General features: G+C 44.1%; 1 protein-coding gene across 1 annotated transcript in view; it reads right to left on the minus strand.

Moving 5' to 3' along the window:
• CFAP61 (cilia and flagella associated protein 61) overlaps positions 1-25235 on the minus strand; it is a 243973-nt gene that overhangs the window by 86823 nt on the left and 131915 nt on the right. The window contains exon 18 of the mRNA XM_040247971.1: positions 16765-16892. Coding sequence (XP_040103905.1) covers positions 16765-16892 — 128 coding nt within the window. The remainder of the gene's footprint in view (positions 1-16764; positions 16893-25235) is intronic.

Here is a 25235-nt window from a genome sequence, read left to right on the forward strand (position 1 = left end):
AAAGGAATGGTGGGTGGGAATGAGGGAAGATCCTCATATTATCCAGGGTCCAGGCAGGAAGTGGACAGTTGACTCCACAGGGGGTTTGACTGAAGAAAGGCAGAGATGTGTGCAGGGTTCTGGGGCTCACCCATGGACTAGCAGTGGTGGGTAAGGTGCCACTGCTGATGGTAATCCTGAGGAGGGAGGGCTGGAGGAAATAGGGACGGGTGGGTCCATGGAGGAGGCCCCGTCCAGGAGCTAACATATAGAACTCTCAATCTGAGACGGCACTGCCTTGAGCTTCTCCTTGAAGACTGCTTTCTTCACCATCTCCTCCTCCATGGCCCCACTACCCTTTGCCAAGCTTCCCAGGTGCCATGCTCAGCCTGGGATTGACCAGGTGATGGAACTGACCACTATGACTTCATCTTACGTCTTTAAATTATACTTTTTTTTTTTCTGAGCTAGAAATCTAATTTCCAGACGCCCATCAGTCCTAATGTGGCCACTCCACAGGTATATGTGTCCAAACAACGGGCCTGTGGCCCCATCCCTCTTCTCTTTCAACTTCATCAAAGACATGGTCAACTGACTACCTCTTAAGTTAGGAACCTGGGGCTCCTACCCTCCCTCTCCTTCCCCACAACTGGTCACCACGTCCAGTTACGTTTGCATTGTCCACGTCTCTTGAACACCCGACACCTGCCATTCCCAGGACACGCTGCCTTAGCTCACCTTCTTGCCTAGAGAAAACAGTCCCAGGGTTACTCTCTCTGGCACAAGTATCTCTCCTGTCTATCTTCCTGGGAACTCTTTTTAAATTAAATCCAAGTTCAATTGTTCCTGGCTTAAAGTCCCCATGTCTGCTCAACACTTTGGTGAATGCAGAGCAGTGTGGCTAGGACCATGGGGTCAGGGGTCAGATTGCCTTACTGGACTCCTGGCTGGAGCACTTTCTAGCTCTTTGGCCTCAGGCAAGTTATTCAACCTTTCTGTGGCTCAGTTTCTGGCCTGTGAAATGAAAATAATAAAGCCTTATTCCTCATATGAGCGATGTGAGGATGAGATTAAATAGCACCTATAAAATGCTGAGAATATTTCCTGCTACACTGAACATTTTCAATGCATGTTAATTATTTTTATGACCAAAACATTATGTTCAAATTCATGAGCATGGTATCTCAGTTCCTATGTTTGGGGCATAACCTTGCCTCCCCACTCTTCTTTGAAAGTCAATCTTCTTGCTGTTCCATGAAGTTCCTGCCTCTTTCTTGCCTTTATATGAAATTACCACCAGCATTTCCATTTTATCTCTAACCTCTTATCTTTCTGTGATAGCTATCTCAGGCATCCTGATTTAGAAACATCCAAATATTTAATTTATTAAATTTATAACTGAGTATAAGATACTCTTCAGTTCAGTTCAGTTCGGTTGCTCAGTCCGACTTTTCTCGACCCCATTGCAGCACGCCAGGCCTCCCTGTCCATCACCAATTCCTGGAGTTCACTCAAACTCATGTCCATCGAGTCAGTGATGCCATCCAGCCATCTCATCCTCTGTCGTCCCCTTCTCCTCCTGCCCCCAATCCCTCCCAGCATCAGAGTCTTTTCCAATGAGTCAACTCTTCACATGAGGTGGCCAAAGTACTGGAGTTTCAACTTTAGCATCATTCCTTCCAAAGGAATCCCAGGGCTGATCTTCTTCAGAATGGACTGGTTGGATCTCCTTGCAGTCCAAGGGACTCTCAAGAGTCTTCTCCAACACCACAGTTCAAAAGCATCAATTCTTTGGCGCTCAGCTTTCTTCACAGTCCAACTCTCACATCCATACATGACCACTGGAAAAACCATAGCCTTGACTAGATGGACCTTTGTTGGCAAAGTAATGTCTCTGCTTTTTAATATGGTATGTAGGTTGGTCGTAACTTTCCTTCCAAGGACTAAGCATCTTTTAAATTCATGGCTGCAATCACCATCTGCAGTGATTTTGGAGCCCCAAAAAATAAAGTCTGACACTGTTTCCACCACCGTTTCCTCATCTATTTCCCATGAAGTGATGGCACTTAGATAGTCATAATACTCTTAGTTATAGTACTCTTAGGTACTCTTAGAATACTCTGAGAGAGTTATAAAATACTCTTAGATAGTTATGGTGGCTCAGACAGTAAATAATCCACCAGCAATGTGGGAGACCTGGTTTTGATTCCCACGTTGGGAAGATCCCTGGAGAAAGAAATGGCAACCCACTCCATGCCTGAAGAATCCCATGGACAGAGAGCCTGGCAGGCTACAGTCCCTGGGGTTGCCAAGAGTCAGACATGACTGAGCAACTTTCACAAGAGTATCAGTCCACAATCATCATACTGTTTATCATGTACATATAGATCTTAGCTTTTCTTCAGATGAAATATGGGGATAAAACATTTAAGGCTTTTATTCTTTCAATATTCAAAATTCAATATTATTGCAATATTCAATATTCAAAAAGTTCCTGCACACAGAAGAGTGGCTCACGGGGGCATTTGGGTATGGACATGTGGCAGAAGCAGTGGCACCTCAGACAAGGCACTATCTTGGGTCTCACACTATCGGCTTTATGCATGAAAACAAAATCTAGCATCACCGTGAGCCCTTCACTCTGAAATCAAAGGTCATCATGTCATGGAACCAAAAAAAAAAAAAGTTCAAGTGAAGTGCTCAGGCCAATGAAACATTAAACAAGTGCACCTGCATTTTCACAGCAGATAATTCCAGTGGGATTTCATGTTGCTGTGGATACAGAGGGAGGAACGGCTCAAAGACACTTGTGAGGCAGGGAGGGATTAGAGTATCCAGGGAAATAAGTAAAAGGTATTGCGTTTCGTTCCATGCTTTGGAAGGACAGCTACAGAATTAGGTCTAAACGTTCTTATCCTTCACATAAAGAGGGTCACATTGCCAAGTTATGGTGAACACGATAAAAGAAACACAATGCTTCTCAGGTTGCTTACCCTTCTGGGCAGTAGAAACCTGTCAACCTGCCAGTGAATGCATATTATTTTTTATTTTTATGTTTTTGCTGATTTCCTTGGGGGGATGCATAATTAGGACAACCAAAGCAAGTAATTTAATTAACTGTTTCCATTAATGGTTTTATTCAAACAAACAGATAATGTGGAGGGAAACCAATTATCCCATATCAATCTAAATGCTTCTATTTAATTTACTGAAATCTCTGCTTTCTGAATTGCTCAGCACAACGACAAAAATATTTGCCAACTGAACGGTGAATCCCAGCTCGAGATGGATATTTAACCTAACTGCACATTTGACTAGTCCAAGAATAACTCAGACTTAATCTGGTCTTAATGATACCACGTAATTTCACAAAATGAATAAAATGTTGGAATTTCAAAGATAGGAGTTATGTGGACTTCCCATATGAGAGGAAAAATACAGGGAGAAAGCAAATCGAAGCAAAATCTTTCTTATAAGTAGAGAACCTATTAAGAGAATCTAGCTTTTCCTTTGGAAAATGTTTAACTTCCTTCTGCAATATTTTTTTCTGCTTAGATCACAAAAGAGACTTTTGGACAACGTCCTTGGCCACTGACTTCATTTTTGTTGTGTGAGTGAAAATGACACACAGCAGCTGCCTGTGTGGCCACAAAGCTGTTGGTAACGGCACACTCTGACCTCCGGGGAAAACTGGATGGGTAGAAGCCTGTGATCAATGATCCTAAGCCCTTTGAAAAGGGACGCAGTCAGTCTTCACCGAGTGGATGCCATCCTGCATGCCACCCCTGGTCCTAGAAGCCCCTGGAGGAACCAGGATGGAGCCCAGAGGAAAGGGCCAAGGAAGAAGTTGCTTAAACCTGCCTGCATCCAGGCTTGTGTGTGGGGTCAAGGATCTCTTATCAACACTGGATCCACAATTAGGCACAACGGCCTGCCCGGCATGACCTTGGTGCTCTGTGGATTCTCCAGGGACCTGGCAGTGGAGTGAGGCTGGTGGTTAGGATAAGGGGAGTTGGGCGGGGGAGATTTGGGGAGCACGATCTCAGAGGAAAAGTTTATGTATCTGTGCATGAAGGTTAAAACATAATCCTCACCAAAAAAAAAAAAGAAAAGAAAATGAATATAATGCTTGAAATGTCCATTGAACAAATGAGAACAAAATACGGGAGTTCCAACAAAAAGAACAAAATAAAATTGAATTTTGCTTTATGATTTAGAGGAAATGATTTAAGATGTTTTCCTCTCTACATACATGAAGTAAAAATGTCATTCCCTTCTCCAGTGGACCATGTTTCTGTCAGAACTCTCCACCATGACCTGTCCATCTTGGGTGGCCCTACAAGGCATGGCTCATAGTTAGACAAGGCTGTGGTCCATGTGATCAGACTGGTTAGTTTTCTATGATAGTGGTTTTCATTCTGTCTGCCCTCTGATGGAGAAGGATAAGAGGCAAACAAAACATGGTCCACTGGAGAAGGAAATGGCAAACCACTTCAGTATTCTTGTCTTTAGAACCCCATGAACACTATGAAAAGGCAAAAAGATAGGACACTGAAAGATGAATTTCCCAGGTCGGCAGGTGTCCAATAAGCTACTGGAGATCAGTGGAGAAATAACTCCAAAAAGAATGAAGAAATGGAGCCAGAGCAAAAACAACACCCAATTGTGGATGTGACTGGTGATGGAAGTAAAGTCTAATGCTGTAAAGAGCAATATTGCATAGGAACCTGTAATGTTAGGTCCATGAATCAAGGCAAATTGGAAGTGGTCAAACAGGAGATGGCAAGAGTGAACATCAACATTTTAGGAATCAGTGAACTAAAATGGACTGGAATGGGTGAATTTAACTCAGAGGACCATTATATTTACTACTGTGGGCAAGAATCCCTTAGAAGAAATGGAGTAGTCATCATAGTCAACAAAACAGTCTGAAATGCAATATTTGGATACAGTCTCAAAAACAACAGAATGATCTCTGTTTCCAAGGCAAACCGTTCAATATCATGCTAATCCAAGACTATGCCCCGACCAGTAATGCTGAAGAAGCTGAAGTTGAATGGTTCTATGAAGATCTACAAGATCTTCCAGAACTGCTGCTGCTGCTAAGTCGCTTCAGTCGTGACCGACTCTGTGCGACCCCATAGACGGCAGCCCACCAGGCTCTGCCATCCCTGAGATTCTCCAGGCAAGAACACTGGAGTGGGTTGCCATTTCCTTCTCCAATGCATGAAAGTGAAAAGTGAAAGTGAAGTCGCTCAGTCATGTCTGACTCTTTTCGACCCCATGGACTGCAGCCCACCAGGCTCCTCTGTCCATAGGATTTTCCAGGCAAGAGTACTGGAGTGGGGTGCCATTGCCTTCTCCACTTCTAGAACTAACATCCCCCAAAAATGTCCTTTTTCTTATAGGGGACTACAATGCAAAAGTAGGAAGTCAAGAAATACCTGGAGTAACAAGCAAATTTGGCCTTGGTGTGCAGAATAAAGCAGGGCAAAGGCTAACAGAGGTTTGCCAAGAGAATGTACTGGTCATAGCAAACAGCCTCTTCCAACAACACAAGAGAAGATCTACACATGGACATCACCAGATGGTCAACACTGAAATCAGATTCATTATATTCTTTGTAGCCAAAGATGGAGAAGCTCTATACAGTCAGCAAAAACAGGAATGGGAGTGACTGTGGCTCAGATCATGAACTCCGTATTGCCAAATTCAGACTTAAATTGAAGAAAGTAGGGAAAACCACTAGACCATTCAGGTATGACCTAAATCAAATCCCTTATGATTATACAGTGGAAGTGAGAAATAAGTACAAGGGGTTAAATCTGATAGATAGAGTGTCTGATGAATTGTGGAAGGAGGTTCATGACATTGTACAGGAGGCAGTGATCAAGACCATCCCAAGAAAAGAAAGGCAAAATGGTTGTCTGAGGAGGCCTTACAAATAGCTGTGAAAAGAAAAGAAGCAAAAGGCAAAAGAGAAAAGGAAATATATACCCACTTGAATGTAGAGTTCCAAAGAATAGCAAGGAGAGATAAGAAAGCCTTCCTCAGTGATCAATGCAAAGAAATAGAGGAAATCAATAGAATGGGGAAGACTAGAGATCTCTTCAAGAAAATTAGAGATACCAAGGGAACATTTCATGCAAAGATGGGCTCGATAAAGGACAGAAATGGTATGGACCTAACAGAAGCAGAAGATATTAAGAAGAGGTGGCAACAATACACAGAAGAACTAAACAAAAAAGATCTTCATGACCCAGATAATCATTATGGTGTGATCACTCACCTAGAGCCAGACATCCTGGAATGTGAAGTCAAGTGGACCTTAGGAAGCATCACTACGAACAAAGCTAGTGGAAGTGGTGGAATTTCAGTTGAGCTATTTCAAATCCTAAAAGATGTTGCTGTGAAAGTACTGTACTCAATATGCCAGCAAATTTGGAAAACTCAGCAGTGGCCACAGGACTGGAGAAGGTCAGTTTTCATTCCAATCCCAAAGAAAGGCAATGCCAAAGAATGCTCAAACTACCACACAATTGCACTCATCTCACATGCTAGCAAAGTAGTGAACAAAATGCTCCAAGCCAGGCTTCAACAGTACATGAACTGTGAACTTCCAGATGTTCAAAGTGGATTTAGAAAAAGAGGAACCAGAGATCAAATTGCCAACATCCATTGGATCAAAGAAAAAGCAAGAGAGTTCCAGAAAAACATCTACTTCTGCTTTGCTGACTATGCCAACGCCTTTGACTTTGTGGATCACAACAAACTGTGGAAAATTTGTCAAGAGATAGGAATACCAGACCATGTGACCTGCCTCCTGAGAAATCTGTATGCAGGTCAAGAAGCAACAGTTAGAACTGGACATGGAAAAACAGACTGGTTCCAAATCGGGAAAGGAATATGTCAAAGCTGTATTTCGTCACCCTGCTTATTTAACTTATATGCAGAGTACATCATGGAAACGCTGGGCTGGATGAAACACAAGCTGGAATCAAGATTGCTGGGAGAAATATCAATAACCTCAGATATGCAGATGATGTCACACTTGTGGCAGAAAGAAAAGAACTAAAGAGCCACTTGATGAAAGTGAATGAGGAGTGAGAAAAATTTGGCTTAAAACTTAACATTTCTACTAAGATCATGGCATCCGGTCCCATCCCTTCATGGCAAATAGATGGGAAAACAATGGAAACGGTGAGAGACTTTATTTTGGGGGGCTCCAAAATCACTGCAGATGGTGACTGCAGCCATGAAATTAAAAGATGCTTGCTCCTTGGAAGAAAAGTTATGACCAACTTAGATGGCATATTAAAAAGCAGAGACATTACTTTGCCACAAAAATCTGTCTAGTTAAAGCTATGGTTTTTCCACTGGTCATGTATGGATGTGAGAGCTGAACTATAAAGAAAGCTGAGTGCTGAAGAATTGATGCTTTTGAACTGTGGTGTTGGATTAGACTCTTGAGAGTCCCTTGGATTGCACGGAGATCCAACCAGTCCATTCTAAAGGAGATCGGTCCTGGATGTTCTTTGGAAGGAATGATGCTAAAGCTGAAACTCCAGTACTTTGGCCACCTGATGCGAATAATTGACTCATTCGAAGACACCCTGATGCTCGGAAGGACAGACTGAAGGCAGTAAGAGAATGGGATTGAGATGGTTGGATGGTGTCACTGACTCAATGGATATGAGTTTGAGTAAACTCTGAGTTGGTGATGAACAGGGAAGCCTGGCGTGCTTCCTGGGGGTTGCAAAGTCCATGGGGTTGCAAATAGTCAGACACAACTAAGTGACCGAACTGAACTGAAAAATGCCATACATTTATTCTTTGAGCATGTGCAAGGTGTAAATACCAAGATGGCACCTGTAAAAGGCAAACTGGAAACCCTTCACACACAAGAGGTAGCAAAGTACAAGACAGAATCAGAATCATCCCTCAAGACTGGAAAAAACAAGCATTGTGGGAATTCAATAGCAAATGAGAGGTGGCTTCCCTGGTGGTCAAGTGGCTAAGAATCTGCCTGCCAATGTAGGAGACACAGGTTCAGTCCCTGGTCTGGGAGGATTCCACGTGCCATGGAGCAACTAAGGCTGTGGGCCACAAGTACTGAATCTCACGCACCCTAGAGCCTGTGCTCTGCAACAAGAAGCCACCACAATGGGAAGCCCATGACTGCAACCAAGAGTAACCCCCACTCACTGCAACTAGAGAAAGACCATGCAGCAATAAAGACCCAGCACAGCCAAAAATAAAATAAAAAGAAATAAATAGAAAGACCTGGATAGTTTTTAAAAAGCAAGTGAGATCACTTCTGGGCAGGGAGGGTGAGGAGGGTGCTATGCTTTGGGCACATACTGGAGGTTAGGAAAGCTTTATTGACACAGTCAGGGCAGGTTTCCTCATGCTCGGCAGGTATCTTCTTGGGCCTTCATTCTTAATGGCAAATAGCTGAAGCATGAAGCTTTGTGAAATGCTTTCTACTGGGTCCAATTCAACACGTAAATACTATGAACCTGGGGCAATGGCTTCAGCTATGCAATGTTTAATGATATGTTAATAATTATGCCTGGTAAGCCTCAAAGTAACGATGTGACTTAGAAGTTATATGATTTGTTGAGAATCAGAAAATGTGGTTTGGAAGACACAGCCCATAAAAACAGCTCAATTACAATGAGCAATTGGGGCAGGGTGGGGGACAGGTTTCTTTATGGGTAAGACTGCCAAGTTTGAGGAAAAGTCTCCATAAATGGTGATTAAACCTGGCTGTATGTCAAAATTACCTGGAGAGTCTTAAAAATACACATTCCTTGGGTGCACTGCAACTCTGCTGGATCATTACCACAGGAACAGGGTCTCAGGAAGCTGTCTTTTTATAACTACCACCTAGTCACCCTTACCCAGAAAAGTAGCTTTGATTATAGAATTGTAGAGTTTGGAATTTTCGCAAACTGTTGCTTATACAAAAAGTTGTTGTTGTTTTAGTCACTAAGTCGGGTCCAACTCTTTTGCTACCCCTCTTTTGCTCACCACGCTCCTCTGTCCATGGGATTTCCCAGGCAAGAGTACTGGAGTGGGTTGCCATTTCTTTCTCCAGGGGATCTTCCCTACCCAGGAACCTTCTTGCCCACTTTGTTCCCACTGAGGTTTCTGGTGGAGCAGAATGCCTGGGATCTCTCTAGAGCCTCCAGAATGCCTGGGGACAGAGGTCTCAGGAGATCAGGAGAGCCTCCTGACACAGTTTTCTCTTCTTGCCTCTCTTTCCTCTGCCTTTGTCTAGACCCGCCCACTTCGTTAAAGGGCTGCTGCTGCTAAGTCGCTTCAGTCGTGTCCGACTCTGTGAGACCCCAGAGATGGCAGCCCACCAGGCTCTGCCATCCCTGGGATTCTCCAGGCAAGAACACTGGAGTGGGTTGCCATTTCCTTCTCCAATGCATGAGAGTGAAAAGTGAAAGTGAAGTCGCTCAGTTGTGTCAGACTCTTCGTGACCCCATGGACTGCAGCCCACCAGGCTCCTCCGTCCATGGGATTTTCCAGGCAAGAGTACTGGAGTGGGGTGCCATTGCCTTCTCCATCATTAAAGGGCAATGGTATGAATATTAAGAAAAGAGAACATAGACTTTCCTGGTGGTCCAGTGGTTAAGACTCCACGCTCACAGTGCAGGGGGCTGGGTTCCATCCTTGGTCAGGGAACTAGATCCTGCCTGCCACAACTAAGGCTGGGCACAGCCAAATAAATAAATAAATATTTTTAAAAACAGAAAGAAAGGAGAACAAACAAAAGAAACCAGGTTAGGAGGAGACCCCATACACACACACACACATCCCCTGTAAATGGTGCTCCTGCCTCAGTGCTTTCCTGCCTTCTCTGCCCAGGGTTACCCCTGACCGTGGCAGCTTGCGGGACAGGATGGAAGCATAGCCCAAGAGTGACCAGATGGACAAGAACTGGTGGGTAAATACCTCCTTCCTTGAGCACAGAGGGACCACTCCCAGCTGTGGCCCTGCAGGTCCTGGCAGCACTGAGCCTCAGTGTCTACAATGACCCAAAGGCATGTGATCTGGGGGCTTTGTTGGCTTTCCTGCCTGTCCCATCTCACCTGCTCACTCAGGTAGTTCTCAGAGATCACCTCCAAATAAACTACTGGCACCAAATTCTTTGTTTTCAGCATTTACAGGAATGTAAACCAAGATAGGGGACGATGTCATCATTTGAAAATGAGCTGATTGTAGAGGCTGGAGGCCGAGCAGATGACTCTGTTACTGGTCCACACATGTGGTTTATGTTTCATGCCATTATGGAGAAAGCGCTTCCCATTTAACATCTTTCACCCCAGGGGTAGTTAGCTGATCCCCAAAAAGGCCTGACATTGCTCAGAGAGGCTGCTTTCCTTTTGCTCTGGGAGTCTCTAAAGTGAGCCACTGGAGATGAGAAAAGATCTGAAAGGAGCAGGAAGGAATGACATCAGTAAACAAAGATAGTTTCACTTAACCTTAGTCACAGGCCACCTCAGGGATACTATGGATTTGGTTCCAGACCCACAATAAAGCCAATATCCCAATAAGGTGAGTCACCTGTATTTTTTTTTTTTTTTTTTGGTTTACCACTGCACACAAAAGTTATGTTTACCAAATACTATAGTCTATTCAGTGCACAATAACATGATGTCTACAAAAACAACGTGAAAGTGAAGTTGCTCAGTCGTGTCCAACTCTTTGTGACCCCATAGACTGTAGCCTACCAAGCTCCTCAGTCTATGGAATTTTCCGGGCAAGAGTATTGGAGGGGGTTGCCATTTCCTTCTCCACAGGATCTTCCCAACCCAGGGACTGAACCCGGGTCTCCCGCATTGCGGGCAAACGCTTTACCGTCTGAGCCACCAGGGAAGCAACGTACTAACTAAAAAATACGTTTTTCCTATAAAATGCTAACCATCATCTGACAATGCAGGGCTTCCACAAACCTTCAATCTGTAAAAAAGAAAATGCAGTATCTGCAAAATGCAGGAAAACCCAGGGATGCCTGTGCGCTTCAATACTAGGATCAGATTAGGAAAGCTGATGGTGAGGAGGACGCTCTGGATCAGTCTTTTCTGGATGCGGGATGCCAGCTCCTTCTGCCTGGGGAGGCACTGTCCCCACCCCTCACCTTCCATCTCCCCAGGCCATCAGAGGGGCCTCTGTACCAGCCCTCCTTCCCCCTCCCCACACCCCCACCACAGGCCTCATCGTGATGCCAACGCAACAAGATGTGATATGTGACCTGCCCCAGGGATCTCTTGCCTGCTCCACAGCAGGTGCCACGGCCTGGCCACCAGCTCGCATTTCCGGGGTACCCAGAGGGCTATCGGAGCCAGCACAGGGCCCTCAATCCCTGGGGCAGAGGCCAGTAGCACACAACAACAGGACAGCCAGCAACCTGTTCACTGGGGTTCAGCTCTGAGATCAGCACGTAAGCACTACTTAATGAATCACCTAATTAGTGTCAGGCCACACTGAAGACCTCAGCTGTCCTCAGACAAAGGTGGAGATAAGAAGCCTCATTAAGTTGTAAGCGCTTGGCTGCAGCCGCCAGATCCACAGTTACGCTGGGTACGGCACAGTCCTGCGCCACCTGTTAGCGTGTGTTCCGGTCACGTGGCACAACTGCAGCTTCACAAACGTGCCCTGTAGTTCCAAGCTGTTCTTAGTTACCTTGACATGCCCACAGGGATGTGAGATCAAGGCCCAGGTCGAAAACCAGAAATTTCACCCTGGGGTGAGATGACACGGTGGGAATTTTGACACCTCTTCCTGGGAGCAGGAGTGGAAGACGAGGCAGTGGGGGACCTGGCGCCCACTGGAGCTCCCCGAGAACCAAAGGGCATCTTCCTCCACCCACCCAGAGTTGTGGGGACACCACCCGGGGCTGCTTTCAGTCACTGTCATCTCAGGGTTCATTCATGCGTTTCTCTAGGGCCATTAGAGGCTCCTCGAGAGATTCTTTACATCAGAATTGAATTAGGAAAGATTTTAAAGTAATGGATTAAAAGGAGCTGCTCCATAATTGGGAGTAAATAATATAATACACAAGGCATAGAGACACATGAGCTGAAACAGAATCAAACAGTAACTGCTTCAGCTCAGTGGCTTGATGACAAAGACAGAAGGAAGAAGCTGTTGTGTACAATTCTGGAAGATGAAATGTCTATCTGGGACACTGACGGTGGCAGGGCCTGCGGCTCTTCCTAATAAGCTCCCAGGTGATGCTTATCTTGCTGGAGTCCAGACCAAACTTTCGAGTAAAAAGGACATAAGACATAAAATGAGTTCATGGACCCGGTTCTTATCCCACACCCCTTTTTTGGTAGAGCATGTCCATAATTCTTTGTAAAAACTGATTTTGGAGTACCGTTGTAGAAAGCCCAACATTGTCAAAGCATTGCATTTGGGGAGTTCTGCAGGAACAAGGAGCTGGTAAAAATATGACTGGCTATGAGGAAAGAGGTCCCTTGCTTTCTGGAAAGAGCTTTCCAACTTCCTTGCAAAGCTCTCTTTTAGGACACGGCATCTCCCTGACAGGTGATGGAAGCTCCCCTCTGGACCTGGCTGTTGATCTGAGAACAGGGAGTTTCCTTTAGACTAAACTCTGACAGAGTTGGTGGAGCTCCTGGTGTGACAGCACCTCAGGGTTGGCAGGACTGGGGGGGGGGGTCCCCTGCCATGACCCTCCCTCAGCAGGAGAGGAGGGCAGGACTGCAGCTCTGGTTGGCCATAAAGGGGGACTGATGGCTGAGGCCAAGAGCTTTCTGCCAAAAACCAGTGTTTGGGGTTTTAAGCAGAAGGACCAGGAAGGATAAGACCAAACAATTACGCTGCCTAAGACAACACCTTTCTGTCCCAAAGGGCCAGGCAGCCAAACAAACATCACCTATCAATCATGAGAACTACAATTTTAATACAGCTCATGTCCATCACCTGAATGTCTTGGGCATGATGAAAAATACAGCAAAGGGTCTTAAAAGTTCCCTTTCCCCTCCACTTCACTGCCCTCTGTTCCAAAGATGAGTGGGGGTTTTCTACTCTATGCCCCCCACCTCAAGAAAGCTCCCTGGCATGCCTGCTGTCCTCCCCCCGCCCAGCCCCTGGTCCCCACCATGGGGGCACATGTCCCGACAAGGTGGGTGATGGGGAAGGAGGCCAGGATGTGCCCGCCAGGTGGGGTCTGGGGGCCTGAACACGTTCCCTCCTCTGCCCCCTGCGGAGTTGCTCGGGCACAGTGCCCTCAGAAGACAGATGCACAAGACCTGGGTGTGGGGGATGGGGGGCAAGTTAGCTGAGCTCCCCCTCCACCTTGAGCCACCCTGCCCCTTTCCCCTTTGTATCAGCCAGCTGGGGCTGGCTCAGGAGGGTCGACAGAGATCATAGAAAGTCTGAGGCCACTCAACTCAGCACCAGAGGATTCACCAAGACCAGGAGGACATGGACATACATGGCGGGTGGTTTGTGTCTCTAGAAATGCCTGCCAGTCATGTCACCGGGCACTAGAAGGCCCAGGAGGGCTTGCCCTCATGAGGACAAGAAGAAGTCACCAAGCAATCCACTAGCCTGATGACCAGACAGGAATGGCCTCTGAGCAGGTGTGGCTGTGGGTGGGTAGCAGCTGAGGACCAGACAGAATGTTGTACTAAAATCCAAAACCCCAAACATCCCCTTAACACTCCCTCCTCATGTGGAGCTCACACCTGGATATCTGTGTTAGTTGGTGAAAGTGAAAGTTGCTCAGCTGTGTCCAACTCTTTGTGATCTTCTTTGCAATTCTCCAGGCTAGAATACTGGAGTGGGTAGTCTTTCCCTTCTCCAGCGGATCTTCCCAACCCAGGAATGGGGTCTCCTAGTTGCAGGCGAGCTATGAGGGAAGCCCCCTGATGTGTTAATTGGTGACTGTGGACAAATCACATCAACATCCTGGTAGCGTCATGGCACTTGGGGAAAGACGAGCATGACAAGGTCAAGAACTTCTGCAAGGGCTGCTTTTGGTATCTGGAGAGGAGGCCCAAGGTGCTTTGCAGTTTTTCTGCATGCAAATAGTGTAAGAACAAAGAGTTGTGTTTGCTTTGTCACCAGATGACAGGGCGACCAGATTTTCTGGAAAAAGAGGTTGCTGTACTGGGCCTCAGATGGATTTTCTGGAAACTACGGGGCCCCACCTGGGTTTAATAACACAGAGCAGGAGCACAGGAAGGCGACTCCTAAATCTTGCCTCTAAAATGTGGATTTAATCCTTACTGGAGGTCAGTGCTTGGTGAAAACTGTGTTTCTTCCATTTCATTCCAATTCGAATCATTTATAAAATCCATTTCAAATGGCAGTTAAACTGTTAAGTAAAATCTACAGCAGGTTACTATGGTGATTGCTGATTTGAAATAATTAGAGAACATAATGAGAGAACTATTTCCTCTCTTCGGGATTAGATATCCGTAAACTGATACTGGTCTATTTTTAGTGGACGTAATCTGTGCAACGATGATAGAGAACCACGAGTGGTTTAAAATGCTTTAAAAAGGTCTGTCTGATTGAGGAATTTAATCAACCAAGTACTTACATCAAAATTTATACCTGTCTTTATTAAATATAAGTTGATTCCATAAAAAGAAAATTATATGTGTATATATCAATGTAATCATTTTAAACAAGACATAATGACTGGATATATAGCTAAATTAAGATTTAAGATCTGTTTATGATAACTTCTTCTCTACTATAATTTCACAACTCCACCCAGATCATTCATCATTCAAAAATGGCTGTACACAACTGTTGTTCAGAATCTTAGGTGAGGAGTCCTGTCAGAACAGGGAAGACTTCAGACTACAGAATGGCACAGGCAGCAAAAAGGAAGTTTCCTGAGTGCATCTCATGATTCCTTTCTTGCAATGCAAGATTGCGGTAAACTGACCACAGTATTTAAAGCCTGTGAACTTTGTTCTAATCTCAATAAAGACAGGAGACTTATGGGACTTCCTTGGCTGTCCAGTGGCTAAGACTCCGTGCTCCCAATGCAGGGAGCCCGGGTTCAATCCCTGCTAAGAGAACTAGATCCTGCATGCTGCATCTTACAGTTGGCATGAATGTTGCAACAAAGATGGAACATTCTGCGTGCCATAACCAAGACTCAGCACTATCAAATATATATATATAATATATTTTTTTAAAATTAGGACTTCCCTGGTGGTACAGTGGATCTGAATCTGCCTGCCAACGCAGATGACGTGGGTTCAATCCTGGTCCAGGAAGATTCCACATGCCTCAGAGCAACTAAACCCACACACGATGACTACTGAGCCGGCACCCAGAGCCTGTGCTCTTCAGAAGAGGAGCCAGCACACCACAGCAAAGAGTAGCCCCCGCTCACCACAACTAGAGAAAGCCCATGCCCAGCAATGGTGACCCAGCGCAACCAAAAATTAATTAATTAAAAAAATTAGAGACAGGTGACTTATATCTGGTTAACTAAGGGTGTGTTCTGAATAACTGAACAAACTGGCTAGGAAGTGAAAAAATCTTCCATTAAATGTGAGGTCAGATGAGTAAGCTAATCACCTGGGGTTAGCTCATCCCCCTGTCCACCAGGAACAAATACCTTCTAGGGGTCCTTTCCTCTGCCCCTTTCCTTGCTTAGCCCTCACCAATCAGCTAGTGGCGATATCTTTCCCCCTTAGCCCACTCCCCGCTTAGCACCTACAGTTTTGAATGGTAGTCAAAGTTTTCTCATGTGATCCTGAACAAAAGATTTAGGGAAAGAAATATTCTCCTAACTTAGGAGTCTGCATTTCCTCCAAACCAGCGTCTTTGAAAACATGTGGAGACATTTTATAAAAGTAACCTGGATCTGAGAGAAGCCAGGCACACGCTGGCAGTTCTGTGCTGGTGGTGGAGATACCAGGCCACAAACACAAGTGCTTGGACATAACCCGGGGCTCTTCCTGTTAAAGAGGGACTGAAATTTGCTGAGCAAATAGAAAGCCAGTGGGGGGGAGCTGAGAAGCCGCAGGAATCACCTATCAAGACAATGGGCAGAAATTATGCATTGCTTCAAGGATAATAGAAAACAGCTCAAACAGATGCATGAACCTCAACTGTCCTGGGGAAATGTACTCTGTCCCCTGGCACCCAAAATGCAGGGGTCAAAAGAAACGTCCAGGCCTGCCTGCCACCTCTGAAGCCTGTTCTTGATACATAAAGTCAAAACTGGTCCATCCCCACACCTGCTTGATCACATAGAACATCTGTTAAAATACAAGTTCCCAGGGCCCTCCATGGGACTTTCTTCTTCCATATGTCTACAAGGTCTGGGAATCTACATCTTCAACAAATGCTCTAGGTGATTCTTATAATTCAGCCAAAAAGCGAGCACTAGTATAGAACCGGGCTGAAAAACATCTTGAAAGGGTCAGAGTGACATATACTAGGCACTGTGGGCCACATGGTCCCTGTCACGGCTACTCAAAGCTGTCACTGTATTAACAAAATAAGAGACAAAACATAAATTAGATGAGCATTACTGTGTTCCTTTAAAGCTTTATTTTCAAAAGCAGGTGGACCTGCTTTGACCTGAGAGGCTAGAGTTTGCCAACCTCTGATCTAGAATATTCCTCTGATTCATTTTTTATTAATCTACCTAGGCAAGGTATGTGAGGTGTTGAAAGAAAATCAGGTCTGTCTTTTCAAGGAACCTTCTCAGGTGTGCGAAGAGAAAGGCCCCTTTAAAAACAAACTAATAAATAAAGTAAAACAACTTACCAAAATACCAACGTTTCTAGGAAGGAAATTCCAACATTGGATGCGCCAACGACAACAATCTTGGCATTGACAGTTATTTTAGGTTCCAACGATAGCTTTCTGTTTGTATGGTTCAAGGCATAACTCAACTGGAAAAAGCACAAAGAGAAAAATGGACTTGAGGAAAACATAGCTGAGTCTGCATTCCCAAATTGGCCATTACTTAACCAGAATATTACCAGCACATCAAACTGAAAAATGCCCCTGCATAGGCCTGAGGAGATTTACAGGAAGGAATGTCAAATAAATGAATGTAAGAATATGGGAATATACCTAATACCTAGGCTGGTGCACATCAAAATGCTTAATCTAGATCACTTTTTGTTTTATCATTAACAGATGTTTCAAACAGAACTGAGGCTATCTATGACTAGAGATGATAAGGTAAATAATCCCACAAGAAGACAGGCAAGCTGCTCCCTGAGAAACTGTAGTTTCATCAAAGACCTCAATCTTCCCTTCTGTCCAAGGTTTTCCTGAAACTGTGAAACAGTTTTCCTGAAATAGTAGCTGGGTTCTTGATGAAAAGTATTAACTCTATTCAATTCTGCATCCCTCATAGCATCTGGAGCATAGTAGGTGTTCAGTGATATTTACAGAATGACAAACATGTTGAATGACTAAAGCATATTGGATAATAAGGCTTGTTCAGTCTTTCAAATAACTGAGGGTCAAGGAGGACTCTTAGAAGCACAGAGAGTAACAGATGACTGTTTTAATGCCTGTGTTTGAAAAAATGACCTGGATTGATTTGTTTGGTTCACTTTCCTGCAGAGGCTTCAGTGGGAGCATGAAATGTACAAGGGAAGGTTTTACTAGAAAGAAGTGATGGGGTACTCTTGAAAGAATGTCAGACTAGAAAGAGCACAAGACTTTGCTTCCAGTTTTTAATTCATAAATTCAACAAACATTTTAATCTGTTTCCTGTGTGTCCGGACAATAACAGGGTTTGCAGCTGACTTCTCATCAGAAGCAATGGAGGCCAAGAGTCGGTGGAGTGATGTCCACACCAATGCATGTCTCTCGTTCAAGTTCTTATTACATTAGCATTAACTCATCCTCTAGGTTAGAGGTCTTCAAATCTAGTAGACCAAACCAGTTTTTAATTTTCCCCAAATCCTGAGACATCATGAGTTGGAAGTTTAACAGTGAAGCCCTATGAAAAGCTAAGCTCCCACTTACTTTCGAGTGTCTAAGGCAGCATGGGGGCGTGGGTTGCATGCTTTACAATTCACCCAGGAACATGTGTGATCTAGAGGATAAGTCTCCTCTCTCCAGCTCAAGCTAGCCCAGCAACATGAGACAGGAAAATGTCTTGAGAAAAATAAAGTATTAACAGAAATCCAAAACAATGTTCCAAGATTTTAGACTCTCCCCAAAATTAACATTGATGGTGTCTCCCAGCATCTATTTCACTCTCTCCCACATCTAATAAGGCACACCATGGATTATGGGAAAAGACAACCCACTCCCATCTTTAAGAGGGGACTCTGGTTGATACAAACCAGGTTGTATAATCCCACCCTCCTTGCTCAAAAATGACCCAGAATAGACATGTGACCTCTGCTGGCATAATCAGAGTGAAGCTCAGGACTTCTGTGTGATGATTTAAGAAGAAAAGCCTCTTGCCTTCCAGATGGCTTGGGGTATGTGAAGCTTGAAACAGTACAGTCATCATGTCACCAAAAGAGAAACGATTCCAGGATGAAGCTCCAAGTGAATAACAAAGAAATAGAACAAGAATTCCTTTCAAATCCTACCTGAACCCCATGCTATCTTTGGGCTCTTTAGTTACAGGAGCAATAAGTACCAGTCAGCTATTGCCAAACAGTGTTACATAACAAACTGCCCCAAAATGCAGTGGTTTAAAACACTGCCATCTATTTTGACTCAGAGTCATCAGGAAGAAGGTTGATGTCAGTGGGATTCATCAGGGTTTGGCTTCACTCTGCAGTTTTCAGTTTGGCCTCACATGGCTCTCCTTTTTTAATTTATCTGTTATTGAGGTACAGTTAATGTACAATATAAGTTTCAGGTGTACAACTGAGTAAATCATGATTTTTAAAGGTTACGCTCCATTTATAGTTATTATAAAATATTGGCTATATTCCCTGTGCTGTACAATATATTCTCATAGCTTATTTTACTTTTTTTTTTTTACTAAAATTCTTATTTCGTATTGGAGTATAGCCAATTAATAATGTTTTGATAGTTTCAGTGGACAGCAAAGAGACTCAGCCACACATACACATATGTCCATTCTCCTACCTATCTTATCTTTTTTTGGTGGCAGAGAGCTGGGTCTGTCCTTCTCATGGCAACACAAAAGTGCAAGAAGGGTGAGTGAAAATAAGAAATACCTTTGCAACCTCATGGACTGTAGCCCATCAGGCTCCTCTGTCCATGGAATTTTTCAGGCAAGAATACTGGAGTGGGTTGCCATTTCCTCCTCCAGGGGATCTTCTCAACCCAAGGATTGAACCCACATTTCCTGTTTCTTCTGCATTGCAGGCAGATTCTTCACCTGCTGAACCATCAGGGAAGCCCGCTTATTTCTTAATAAGGTATTAAAAAAATATTGTGCATGGCCAAAGCAAGCCACAAGGCTGAGCCCAACACCCAAGAGATAGGGAAGCAGACTACCCTGTGATGGGAAGAATGTCAAAGTCACATACACACAAGGTACAGCCCAGGGAAGGAGGAAGTGCTGGGAGAAAGATGCAACCCGTCCTGTTTTCCTTGATGGCTAGGCCAGTTTGTTTCTTTTACACGCAACTAAAAACCTCCTAAACTGATAGACTTTCTGAATGACAATAATGAATATACCATTTAGATGAAAGAGTATCTAGTTAACCCTGGTACATCTGGCTACCAAAGTGGACTGTGTTCTGATTAACTTGCAGGACAAGCCTTGGCAGCAGCAGATTAGGTCTGGCAGATTAGAGGGAAGAAGACAGAAAGCATAGCCCGTGGTATGATGGCATCTAATTGAAGGTCCAATTAACAGACTTAAGATGCAAGCATCTTCACAGAGGTCAGAACCCAAGATTCCTTCCATAGGAGGTGTGTTCAGACATTCCCCTCTGCTGTCAGGAAGTGTACGCAGACACTGCAACAGGGGCAGTCATGAAATTCCCTGGTAAAGAATGATACCTCATTTATGAAACAGCTCCTGAATCAAAGATACAAAGGCGGCGGGGAACAGAGCAGAATGGCTTTTGTTTCCCTCACAATAGCTTTAACACCAACAGCTGCCAGGCCTCAGAAATCACCTTTCTAACCGCTGAATACACACAGTGGCCTCGGGTGTCAGCAGTTAGCATCAGTACCCACGAGGGTGGGTGTCTCGGGAGAGCAATCAGGCCTCACAATGGTTCTTGGGAAACCCAATTTTGTGCCCAGGCTTTAATTAAAAACATATTCATCATTGGGTATGAAGAAGTAACCTGAAGAAGCCACATTTTCCTTTTGTTAGGATAGGTGGTTTTTAAATACCTTGGAAAAAAAAAAAAAAACATTCTTTCCAGCCTGGAAATCTTTCAGTGACAACTGCAAATGAAGACGGCTTTCAAAGGGTTTGTTTTGCCTGTAAGCTGGAAGCTCGAGGCATTTTTGGAAGAAAGCACAATGTATCCCTCCTTAATGTTCCTTCAAACTACAGATTTTCACAATAAAGAAAAACAGGTATGGAAGACCCTCTGAGGTTCTTGGTCTGAACATCTACCAAAGATGTGCTGTGCCCTGGAGATCCTGGTTTATATGCTTGTTTCTGGTTTTATTTCCTTAATAGCAAAGTAAAAATACAAGCTCTATCTATTGACTCATACCTTATAGACAGAAATTAAACGTATTTTGGAACAGTAAGTTATCAAAGATGAAACATAGGAGTGTCTATAAGCCGTTCCACTATGTACTGTACCAGTCATAATATGGGTAAGAGGTCAGATTCTTACCTCCATGTTCTTTTGAGACATTTATGATTCTATTTTCCTAATGGCATTAAATGAGCATTATTAGACAAAGGGATGATTTTAAATAGAGAGATGAACAGGTACCCCAGCAAGAAGTGCTTCCCTGATAGCTCAGTGGGTAAAGAATCCACCTGCAACGCAGGAGACTCGGGTTTGATTCCTGGGTCAGGAAGATCTGCTGGAGAAGGGATAGGCTACCCACTCCGGTATTCTTGGGCTTCCCTTGTGACTCAGGTGGTAAAGAATCCACCTGCAATGCAGGAGGACCTGGGTTCAACCCCTGAATTGGGAAGATCCCCTGGAGAAGGGAAAGGCTACCTACTCGAGTAGCCTGGAGAATTCCATGGACTATACAATCCATGGGGTCATAAAAAGTTGGACATGACTGAGCGACTTTCACTTTGAGCAAGAAGGAATAAACCGTACCGCATGTATAGGCTAAACCTTTAAGGCTAAAAGACAAGTCCCTTAAAATAGATTAGGACTCTCGTAATGAGTTTAAAACACAAGCCTTAAGTTCCATCCCTGAGAAGGGAGAAGAAAGAATGGATAATATGGGAACTTCTCTTGGTTTGGGAGAGAGTGTGAAGGTTTCTGAGAGAAGTGATGATAAAGGTCATGTGGCAGGCTGCTGAGATGAGAAAATAGGGAATAGAAATGAGCATGTGCTTAAATTTTAAGCTATTTATCTGTAATTGCCTACAAACTTCTGAATCAGAACACCTTGTACAAGTGAGAGCATGACTCATAGAGGGGTTTCATCCTTTTCTTAATTCATCTGGTTGGTCTGCCACCCTAGACTGTTTGCTTCCTGGAGTCAGAAGCTACATCTTTGTTTTCTGAGGCCTTGTGCAGTTTTAGTTTAGCTTCTGTTTTATCTGAACAATTCCTGCCACACATTTTTGGACATTTGATTAATGATGAAAGGACGGATAGGCTGATTTTTCATGAGCCCTTCTTAAAGGGTGTTGATATAATTTCCACTGATTCCAAATATTTCCTTTGGTGTTTTCCAGCTGCTTAAATGACCAAACCAATGATTTAGATATAATTAGAGCTTTGTTGTTGTTGTTTAGTCACTAAATCGTGTCTGACTCTTTTGCGACCCCATGGATAGTACATAGCCTGCCAGGCTTCTCTGTCCATGGGATTTCCCAGGCAAGAACACTGGAGTGGGTTGCCATTTCCTTCTCCAGGAATCTTCTGGACCCAGAGGTTGAATTCACATCTCCTGCACTGGCAGGCAGATTCTTTACCACTGAGCCACCAGGGATGCCCCATAATAAGAGCTACTTAGGATAAAAGTTTATCTGTTTAGTAAAAACAATACTGATGTACAAGCTCAAGTGAGTTTATGCCATGATTCACATACATTTGTCAAGAGATCTTAAAGACATGGTTTTGAGTTGTATGCATATGCATTAACTGTTCTGTGGGTTCAAAAAAACTAGTCAAAACATAACTTTGCCTGGTACATACAGACCTGAGTTCTGTGTTTTCATACCTGGTTAAGTTTCTCTTTTGTACTTAGAATGAGTTAGAATCGCAACAAACTCATGACTGAAACTCAATTTCAGTAACAGATCCAAAATCAGAAGTTACTAAAATTACAAACAGGCCATTAAACTAGAAAGCAGTGACAATAAATACAAATGATCCTATACAATAAAACCAAATCTTACTAAAATGCGACATGATGATGTCTATGGTGAATTTTTTCCGACGACACCATTTTGTTTGGGGGTGATGTTCAAACTCCAGGATCACTGGACTAGGCATCATTAGCCTGGCGGCAAGGTTTGGGCTTGTTTTCTTAACTCTGCTACTGGCTGAAATTCTGAGCCTCTTTTCCTTAAATATCAGTTTCCTCAGGTGAAAAATGGAAGTAAATTACACAAGCCTCTGCCTTCCTCAGCAGGCAAACATGGAAACTATTCATTAAAAAATGTCGACAAATACTTGGAGCTTTTCAGGCAAAGATGTTACACAAGGTAAAATTGCATATCCTCTCTCCCATCTGCAATATGAAAGGCAAATCTTCGAAAACACATTTTAAAAGGGCGAAACAAGGGGCTCCATTTTCAGCTCCACACCCATGTGTATCTATTTTTTTCTTACAGAAAGCGTCCAAAGACTTCAAAGGGAGCTCTGTCCAGGCAAGAAAATGGAAGATGGAGAGATTCAAAGCCATTAGAAATAGAGTTTCTGAAATTCTTAATAAGCCTATTTTTGCCTTACAAATGTAATTTTTTTTCTCCTTATACTTTTCCATTCTCTCTCTTCTTTTCGAGAACGCCCCCCTCCACTTTCCCCCAATTTGATCAAGACGAATAATGACAGGTTGACAGCGATATAAATATCGGTGGCCATTTCAGAGTTCAAAGTTCACAAACTGGCCTCTTGGGGGCAAAGTATTGCAACATTTACCAAATAAACAAAGAGTAAGGAGATACAGACACATGAACAAGATTCAATAAGTGGGACATCTCTTCCACAGATTTACAATGCGATTTTGAAAAGTCATTAAAAGGCTCAGAAGCAAGGTAGGAACGCCATCACCTGTCCCAGCACAGCCTGAGGGGGCTGTCAGGACAGTGCCATGGTTTTCAGCCTTGTTTTCTGAAGGATTCCCTTAACCTTCCTCTCTCTTAGAGAATGGGCACCTCTACCACTTGCAGCTCCAGCACTTAGGGAGAACGCACACTGTTATGTCTCTGGCATCTGCTGAGAGGGATGACTCTGAGACACCTTCTGACTTGCTTTCCTAACACGGGGATGAGTGTACTCAGAACCGTGCAACGTGGGGCAAGGGGCGAGCTGGGGTTCCTACAGGATGCCCACTGTTGCCCCAGGCACACAGTAAAGTTAGCAAAGTGTATGAGGCCCTAATTCAGCCTTGCAAAATTATTCATAACTCTACCCATGATCCCAATATCTGTTGGAAGGACTAATGCTTAAGCTGAAACTCCAATATTTTGGCCACCTAATGCAAAGAACTGACTCATTAGAAAAGACCCTGATGCTGGGAAAGATTGAAGGCGGGAGGAGAAGGGGACAACAGAGGATGAGATGGTTGGATGGCATCACCGACTCAATGGACATGAGGTTGAGTAAACTCTGGGAGCTGGTGATAGATAGGGAAGCCTGGCATGCTGGAGTCCAAGGGGTTGCAAAGACTGAGCAACTGAACTGAACTGAACTACCCATGAAGAATTCTTGTTTCTTTCAAGAACAATCACGCCTTTAACTCCTTTACATTCTTCACATTATCCCAGGCAAACAGTGGGAGCTTGAGCCCTAGCTAAAGAAGAGGGTTCCTGGACTTCCCTGGTGATTCAGAGGTTAAGAATTCTGCCAATGCAGGGGACACCATTTGATCCCTGGCCCAGAAAGATCCCCATATGATTCAGGGAAACTAAACCTATGCACCACAACTACTGAGCCCACTTGCCCTACAGCCCGTGCTCTGCAACAAGAGAAGCCACTGCAATAATAAGCCCATGAACCACAACTAGCCCTTACTCGCCTCATCTCAAGAAAGTCCAAGTGCAGCACTGAAGACTCAGTGCAGGGATAAACAAATAAATTTTGTAAAAATTAGTTTAAAAAATTTTTGTAAAGAAGAGGGTTTCTGTTTCAGTTAGGGTTGGACTTGGCTGCATACAACAGAAAATGCAGCTTAAACACAAAACAGTACCTTGAACAGAAGATAATTTCTCTCTTTATGAAGAAGAAATCTGGAAATACATAGTCCAAGGCTACTGAGGCAGAGTCAGACTTCTACCTGCCTTATTCCCCATCCTAGTGCATGGATTCTATCCTCAAGGATGGCCCAGGATGGCTGCCAGAGATCCAGACAGCATGTCCTCATTCCAGGAAGCAGGAAGGAGAAGGGAGGGAAAGGGGGCCTTCCTTCCAGTAAGCCACAGCCTTTAACCAACATTTTCAGAATTTTCGTTCCAACTACTACTTCTATCTCAGTGGCCAAAACTAAGTCATATGGTCATGCCTAATGCAGGGGTCTAAGAAACACATTCTCTTTGTTGGGGCATTGCTGCCTGTAACAAAACTGAGATCTTATTACTAAGGCAAAGAGCGGGGAAGGATAGTGGGGCTGACTTGTGGTCTTCGCTGTAATTCTTTGCCACTGTGTGTGTCAGTCACTCCGTCGTGTCCGACTCTTTGTGGCCCCACGAACTATAGCCTGCCAGGTTCCTCTGTCCATGGGATTCTCTAGGCAAGAATACTGGACTGGGTTGCTACTGGTTTCCTACTCCAGGGGATCTTCCCAACCCAGGGATCAAACCCACGTCTCTTGTGTGTCTGCACTGGCAGGCAGCTTCTTTACCATCAGCGCCACCTGGGAAGCCTGGCTATAATTCAGTAAGCTTCTATAATTCCATGGGTGAGTTTCTTTAACTTGCATTTTTAAAATATTTTTGTTATCAGCTCCATCTCTCC

The sequence above is a fragment of the Oryx dammah genome, unplaced genomic scaffold, assembly GCF_014754425.2.
Source record: "Oryx dammah isolate SB20612 unplaced genomic scaffold, SCBI_Odam_1.1 HiC_scaffold_10, whole genome shotgun sequence".
Taxonomy (NCBI): Eukaryota; Metazoa; Chordata; class Mammalia; order Artiodactyla; family Bovidae; genus Oryx; species Oryx dammah.